The following is an 8,590-nucleotide window of genomic DNA, read 5'->3' as shown; positions in this document are numbered from 1 at the left end:
TCCCAATGATCGTGCCAATTCTTCTTGATTTTGACACGAGTCTTGATCAAGTAATGCCTCCAATTCTGCATCTTCGAAAATCTTCTCTCTTCCACCGCTATGCCGGTTTTCGACGTCAAAATTACCGTTTTTGAAGCGTTGAAACCACTCACGACACGTTTTTTCACTAATAGCGGCCTCACCATAAGTATTTGAGAGCATTCGATGAGCCTCAGCCGCAGATTTCTTCATATTGAAGCAGAAAATTAAAACCTCCCGCAAATGACGAGAATTTGGCTCGTAAACTGACATTTTCAATCTAGAATAACTTTATGATGCAGACACAAATCGACTAATGTTTCTATGGGGTTATGTTGACAGATGCCCAAGTTTATTGTATGACATCTATGATCTATTTATTTCGACCACCACTTACCGCTAAAGCCATCTATAGGAAAACGGCGGAAGCAAAGTTGTACACCTAATAACATACTGTGAACGAGCCTTAGTGCGCACTAGTGCAAGCAACCGATTTCATTATAAGACAGTTGATTTACCACTTAACGCGCGCTGACATCTGCCTACTATATTACTGGGTCGCAGCTCCTCCCTCAACCATTCAGCGTGCGTTTTTCCTTAATCTTTTACAATTAATTTCTCGGTTATTATTACGAATATCAGATTATACCAAACAGTATAAGATTATACCAAACAGTATAAGACTTTTATGTTCACCTCAACCCGTTGTACATTCCTATTTAATGTGAGAAAGAGAGTTTGAGACACCCTATATATAATTGGAATAATTTTGATTAATGAGGGAACCGGAAAATAGAACAACAAACTTTCATCTATCACAATCTCTTTATTATTATTATTTTTATTGGCATTTAAACTTTCCAGTGAAATTCAAAGTTTCGAAGGTGATGAAAAAGGAAGAGTCGTAAGCTTAATGTGATCGGCTGCCGCTCGTATCCAATTAATAATCCTAATTAGTTCACGTTGCGTTTCTGATCCATTCGACTTTTTGAAAAAACTGACTCCAAAGTAGAATCGGATACAAGCGGCAGCCGATTACATGAAGCTTACAACTATTCCTTTTTCATCTCTTTCGAAACTTTCAATTTCAATGAAATTTTAAATGCTAATAAAAATAATAATAATAAAAATAATAATAAAAATAATAATAAAGAGATCGTGAAAGAAGAAAATTTGTTGTTCTATTTTCCGAATCCCTCATTAATCCAAATTATTCCAGTTATTTATATAACGTTGTTATCGTGTATTTGTTATCGTAAATATGTAAGAAACGTATTAATAAAAGGCCGGTGAGAGTCGAGAGCTACAAAATGACTGTGACTGATATTTTTTGATTAAAATATAATCTTCATTTCTCATTATCATGTTATATTTATCACATCCATTTTTATATCTGTTTTGTTATTTTTGTCATAAACGATTAATAGTCCGATCGTAAGTCCGTCGTGATCGTAGTGACTGGGAGAGAATGCAGTAACTTTCATAGGAAAGAAAGTGTATGTGACAATTTCGCCAAGGTCTACTATGAGACGGTACGCGCGTTTGCCGACGAGGCAACCCGTCGTATCGACCAGTATGTAAATGCAACATCCTATACATCAGTGCATATGCAGTGGACGAAACATTATATAATTTACGAGTTATTATATGCAATTTTTTGATATTATATGTAACTACTACATGTAATTAGAGAAAGTTTTGCAATTCAATGATTTATTTTCTAGGTAGTCTGGTTTACTGCTCTTTTTCCTTACGCAGTCTTGCTCATTCTGCTGATAAGGGGTGTCACTTTGCCAGGAAGTACCGAAGGAATCCGTTATTATCTCAGTCCAAATTTCTCCGCCATTACAAAGGCAGAGGTAACGTTTTGTTTTGTTTTATATTTTTTCGTGTAAGTTGTATCATGTAAATTTAATATAATGTTCTATACTTATATTTGATATATTTGGATACTTATATTTGATATAACATTTAGAAAAAACTTAACTCATATTTAACTTTTGTTGAGATAAATACATGTGGGATTGGGAGCTAGGAATCAAGTAACTAGCACACACTTGGCAAAAAAATATATTTGACACGGGTGGTTCGCTCTCGCTGGACGCTCGACACGTTCTGCCTCGATTTGTCGACTCGCAAGCTTTTATATCCGATATTTGGCTCATTCGAAAACGCGATTGAAGCGGTCCGCCAAAGGGTTCGCGGTTCGCAACAGTCCTGCGGCTACAAAGGCCCGCAACCTAGGATACCGCGACTCGAATTATCTGGATCTAGATATTTTGTCAACTTCAATTCGGGTCTCTGCTGCGTTCGCCTGATCGCTACTAAATCGCCTTCACGGTATCTGGTGGCCGCTATCTGATTCTTATCGAACCGGCGCTTGTTCTCGCTTTGAATTTCCGCAATTTTTTCTTTCGTCAGCTCATCTCGCTCGGTTTGAAAGGACTCGATCCATTCCTTGTTTAGCAGTTCTCGAATTCCAGGGTCCTTTTGCAGTCGCGCATGCACCCCGAAAAACAAGCGGAAAGGACTGATGTCTGTGCTCCTACTCAACGTGGTATTGATACACTGCTGTGCAGAATCTATCTAAATGTCTGTACCACTCTTCCCGTTTCGGATCTGCGAGTTTAGTTAGCAACGGAATAAGCACGCGGTTGACCCATTCAACCTGCCTGTTGGCCCTGGATATACTTGTCGTTCGATCCTCTCTTCCACGCAATATTCAGCGAAATTGTTTGAAGTAAACGCCATTCCGCAATCCCAGACTATCCTACGAGGATTTCCAAAAGTGATTGACTGTTCAACCTATCGAGAACTTCGGCCATATTCGTTGTTAGTGGCATATAACCACACAAATTTCGTGAACGCATCGGTTATGACGAATATGTGCTTATAATTTTTCCTGGTAGAAGGAAGTGGGCCTAGATGGTCAATGTGGTAAGTATCCAAAGGGACTTCCCTCTTCGCTATCGAATTTAAAAATCTCTCCTGTTTGCCCTGCCTTCTTTCCGTCAAGATACACGCGATACAGTTCCTTACAATGTCCTTTATCTTAGGTCTAACGCTCGGAATCCAATAATCTTTTCTTCGGTTCGCTTCGGTTTTCATTACAGAAAAGTGGCCGTTTTCGTGTGCCTGACGGATGATTTGCGATTGCAAACGTTTTGGTACTATTACGAGCAAATTACCGTCGTGTTCTCTAAATAGCAACTCACCCTTAACGACATAGTTATCAATTTTGTTTGACTCTGCGAGATTAAAAATTCTTTTCACATTGCTTCCTTTTGCGTTTTTGCCAGTTTAACTGTTAACCCGTCTTCGTTTAGATTACACGCTGGCAACGGGTATCGGGTAGCGCGTCCACGTGCATCATATTTTTATCTAGACAATATTCGATTTTATAGTAAAATTCCTCGAGCAGCAACGTCCACTGCGCTACACGTATGCACAGATCTCTCTTATTTATTATCTCAGTGAACGTGCGACAATTTGTCACAATGGTAAAGTATACTAATATACTAATAAGTACACGCGAAATTTTTTGAGCGCTCTAATTATCGCTAATACCTCCAATTCATAGCTCGGGTATTTTTGCTCGGCTGCTATAGTTTTACCGCTGCTATAGTAAACGGGATGAAATGCGTTATCATCTACTCTCCTCTGCAAGAGTACCGCACCGTAACCGTACATCGAGGCGTCCGTGTGAAGCTCCGTCTCCACATCCGTCGTATATAAGTTTGGTACCGACTCACGGGTCAACGCCTTTTTTAATTCAACGAATGCATTCCTTTCATTTTCATCGAAAATAAACTTGACATTTACCTTTGATAAATCGCTCAATAGTTGCGCAATAGTCGAGTATCGCAATATGAATTTCCGAAAATAGCCGCTCAGGCCAAGAAAGCTTTGTACTTGTTTTGCGTTAGTAGATTCAGGAAATTTCCGGACAGCCTCTACTTTACTTTGACACGGATATATGCGTCCGTTATCTACCACATGACCGAGAAACTCTACCCTCTCCCTCAAGAAATTATCGTTTTTCCAATTTATTATAAGACCAGCTTCGCTCGCGGTTTTTAATACGATTTCAAAATTCTTTATCTCGCTTTCGCGATCCATGGATGGTATGATCAGGTCATCCATATATGTTAAAACTGTTCCATTTTGCACGAGGTGTCTAAATACGATGTTTATGAACCTTTGAAATATGGCTAGTGAATTGCACAAACTGAATGGGTCGCGCAGGAATTCGTAGTGTCCATCCAAGACAATAAAAGCCGTATATTTTCGACTTCGCTAGTCAATTAATACGTGGAAAAACCCGTTTTTCAGATCAAGCGTACTAAAAAAACGAGCATTCTGTAGCAAGTCTAGCTGATCCTCTATAATCGGCAGCGGAAAACGATCTCTAACTATTTTTCTATTAAGCTGTCGATAATCGACACACAGTCTTGCGGAACCGTATTTTTTCTTTGCTAGCACAACCGAACTCGCGTATTCTGATAAGGATGGCTGTATTATGCCGTCTCGTAGCCATTCTTCTATTTGAGCATGAACTTGTTCCTTTTCCGACAGATAAGCGCCTGGCCCTCTGGTAAACAGGTTCCTCGTCTTTCAGTATAATTGTCATCTTTAAATCTATGTTCCGGGACGGGTGTATAGTTGCCCACTAGCCTTTTAATTTTTTCTCTATGAAGCCGATCTGGTATGTGAGCTATATTGGCTTCATCTGACTCTACGTTAATGTGGAAAATTTCAGGGATGCTTTCGTTCTCCGGCAACTGCTTAGTAAACAGTTTAATAGAAACTTCGCCGCATTTGATTATCATTTCTACCGTGTCAAGAAAGTCGGTCCCTATAAGTAAGTCGTGATATAAGAGTCTGACATGACGCGAATAAGAACTGGATATACAAATCCATCTATCGCTAAATTTACGCTAAACTTTTCTAACGTAGCGTAATTTTTTGAGCCTATGCCTTCAAATCGAATTTCTCGCGGATTTAATTGGGGAGAACCCAACCGAATATACTGGTCAGCGCGCTATAAACAAATATCGCTTCCGGTGTCAACTAAAGCTAACATTTTATTACCGCTAATTTCGACTTCTTTATTATATTTTCTACGGGCAGCGCGCACATCAGTATAAATACGATGCGACATGTCCTTGCTCACCACACTTAAAGCATTTTGGACCCTCTGACTTTGTTGGACATTCCGCGCTCACATGATTACACAATTCACAGTTGAAACACCGCTTTTCGCGCTCGCTTTTCGGCGCATTCCTCTTCCCGTCCTTCACTCGCACATCTCTCTCGTTTCCGCGCCGCCGTCGTTCTCCGTCACTCTGCTTCTCTTGCTCCTTTGCGTTGCCCATCGTACCTTTGCCTCGCAGCGACACTTTTTCAAATGCTCGTAGCAGCGAAGCTTTTGTGGTGAATCCACTAATACGTGCCTGATCTCTCAAAGTCGCCACAGGAATCCTGTCGATGAGATAGTCGACGATTTCGTCCTCCTTGATCGGTACGCGATTGCCCAAAATCATCTTTTCATGTACATATTGATGGAAGGTTTCATTGCATTCCCACACACATTCCTCAAATTTCTTAGCGTTATCTTGCAGGGACGATGGTTGTACATCTCCCGTAGTTCCTCTAACAAACGCCATCCAATGGGAGCTCAATGTACTCAGGTTTAGATTGTAGCCACTCCGAAGCTTTCCTCTTAAATCGCATGCCAATCAGAATTTTTACATGTTGATCTGGTAAATGGTATGTTGCTCTCAGCATCCTGAGCTGTATTTCCCAGCTCTCGTAGTTTTCTTCGTTATTGCCACTAAAGCAGCTAAACAATGTTAAAATAATCCGCTATGGATGATATGCTTATCCTTGACAAATTGCGGAAGGTATTTTCCAGTCTCGTGGTCTCGTTATGCTATCTCAAGTTATCGCATATACTTCCGACAGATCCAAAATCTTTTCCGCCCATCTACCCGATAGGTCCGTTTCGCTCAATCAACTGATTAATTCCGCCTTATTCCCGGTCGATGCCAGTCCCAGCTCTCGCAACTTCTCTTTTAACTGGCTTACCGAAGTCTGACGGATTCTTCGCACTCATCTTTACAACACTAATTCGGATCACTCAAATCTCAGCTCTTATCCCGAACTGTTTGTATCTCAATTGCTCGTATCCTGGTTGCTCGAATCCCGATTGCTCGAATCCCGGTTGCTCGTATCCCGGTTGCTCGTATCCCGGTTGCTCGTATCCCGATTGCTCGTATCCCGGACGAGCCCCCAAATGTGGGATTGGGAGCTAGGGATCAAGTAATTAGCACATACTTGGTAAAAGAATATATTTGACACGGGTGGTTCGCTCTCGTTGGACGTTCGACACGTTCTGCCCCGATTTGTCGACTCGCGAGCTTTTATATCCGACATTCGGCTGGCTCGAAAACGCGATTAAAGCGGCCCGCCAAAGGGCTCGCGGCTCACAACAGAGTCTCGCGGCGCGCAACGAAGGCTCCACAACTTAGAATACCGTGACCACGCAGCAAACGAGATTCGGCAAGTCTTTAAAGCTGCATCGGCAAAAATCAATCAAGCCCTACATACATTTAATCAAGAAATGTTTCGATAATATGAATAATATATGATAATATGTAATAAAGTAAAATTTTGTTAAAATAAAGTAAAAAAATTTCAATTATAACTACATGCTGTAATAAGAAATTGACAAAAAAATTAAATATTGAATCTAAAAAATTTGACGGATCTGGATTGTATTAAGAGCGACATCTTATACCGTGTTATAATTTGTGTTTTTGTATTTAATGAAATCAGATTTTTGTATCAGTATTAATATCAATTTTAACATAACTACTTATTTTATATTTAATCTTTTGAAAGCGATTTTATGTATTCAATGTATTTCCGTTACAAATTATAAATATTTGCAAGAATTTCCAATTGCATATTTTACACTTTTAGTTTACCAACAAAATTTTCTATTGTAAACTTTATGATATTTTAAGTTTAATATATTAATTTATTTCTGTTCTACTTCATATATATATATACAGAGTTGGCAAAAAGTCCGGAAACAGTCAAATATCTCGAAAAGGATCAACTGTAGCGAAAACTGTAGCGAACTGTATGCAAGCAGCAAAGTTGTAGGGCTTAATAAAATGTACCTAATAACGGCTAAAAATTTGACTTTGGGTGGAGGACGAAGGTCATACGAAGGTCAAATTGAATTTTTTAAATTGGACCCTCCACTTTTTATTACATATTCTTGTAGCTTATTTCAAGGGCTTTCCAAAAACCTATAATAAAATACTTTTTTATTAGGCATATTTAGAGTTATGAGGCTTGAAAGGATTTTGGTCTTTAACTGTTTCTGTTTCGTAAACACGTATCACTGTCTTCTGAACGGTGGATTTAGAAATAAAATTGCGATCAGGATATGCAGTATTAAATATGTAGATCAGTTACTTCTTCGTATGATCTAATATGGTCTCCAAATTTTCGATAAAGAAACAGCATTATCTTTTCTTTTCGTTAACATTTTTAAGAAAGAAATTGTAGCTGAAATGCATCATTTCTTCACAAAATTGAATTCTTTTATCACAATCGTCTTCCATAAGTTCTTGAGTGATCATAATTTTATAAGGATGATATCTCTGCCTTTTTAAAATACTTCTAACGCTGCTGTAACTGATATTATGGGCTTGCGCTGCTCTTGGAACAGATAAATGAGGATTTTCTTAAAATGATTGCAAAACATCCAAACTATTATCATCATTTGTTGCGGATTTTGGCCTTCCGCTGCGAGGTCGGTCTTTAACTGTTTCTGTTTCGTGAAAACGTATCACTGTCTTCTGAACGGTGGATTTAGAAATAGGATTGCGATCAGGATATGTAGCATTGAATAGATCAACTACTTTTTGATATGATCTAATGCGGTCTCCAAATCCTCGATAAATAAACAGCATTATTCTTTCTTTTTCGGTCAACATTTTCGAAAAAGAAATTTGAAATTGTAATTGGAAAAAGAAAGAGAAAAGATAGAGTGAGATACGAGAGAGCGCGACTCGTTTTTTAAAATACAAAGATCGAGAAGCGTTATCGTGAAGCGCGAGTATGCGCGAGTTGCGATTGAGTACGTGTGATATTACGTCGTGAATGAATAACCGCGTTCGATGAAAGCGAATAAACAACTAAGGTCATATCGTCTAACTCGAGACACGAAAAACAAAGTTATTCTTGTTTTTCTGTTGTGTTTATGTTTTTTAGGCTCCCAGCCTAGTTGTTCATACGCTCGCATCGAACGCGGTTATTCATTCATGACGTAATATCACACGCACTCAGTCAAAATTCGCGCATACACGCGCTTCACAATAACGCTTCTCGATCTTTGTATTTAAAAAACGAGTCATGCTCTCTCGCATCTTACTTTGTCTTTTCCCTTTCTTTTTTCAGTTACAATTTCAAATTTCTTTTTTAAAAATGTTAACCGATAAAGAAAAGATAATGCTGTTTCTTTATCGAAAATTTGGAGACCATATTAGATCATACG

The 8,590-nt window shown here is 38.9% G+C and overlaps 1 protein-coding gene across 1 annotated transcript in view; it reads left to right on the top strand.

The window, feature by feature from the left end:
* LOC116850174 (sodium-dependent dopamine transporter) overlaps positions 1-8,590 on the top strand; it is a 400,294-nt gene that overhangs the window by 211,423 nt on the left and 180,281 nt on the right. Inside the window, exon 6 of the mRNA XM_032828139.1 lies at positions 1,743-1,877. Within this exon, the coding sequence (XP_032684030.1) occupies positions 1,743-1,877 (135 nt within the window). The remainder of the gene's footprint in view (positions 1-1,742; positions 1,878-8,590) is intronic.

Source organism: Odontomachus brunneus, unplaced genomic scaffold (assembly GCF_010583005.1).
Source record: "Odontomachus brunneus isolate Ranch 3 - 2012 unplaced genomic scaffold, Obru_v1 Obru_scaffold_135, whole genome shotgun sequence".
NCBI classification, from domain to species: domain Eukaryota; kingdom Metazoa; phylum Arthropoda; class Insecta; order Hymenoptera; family Formicidae; genus Odontomachus; species Odontomachus brunneus.
Note: the sequence above shows the minus strand (reverse complement) of the source record. Positions and strands in the feature narration are given on the sequence as shown.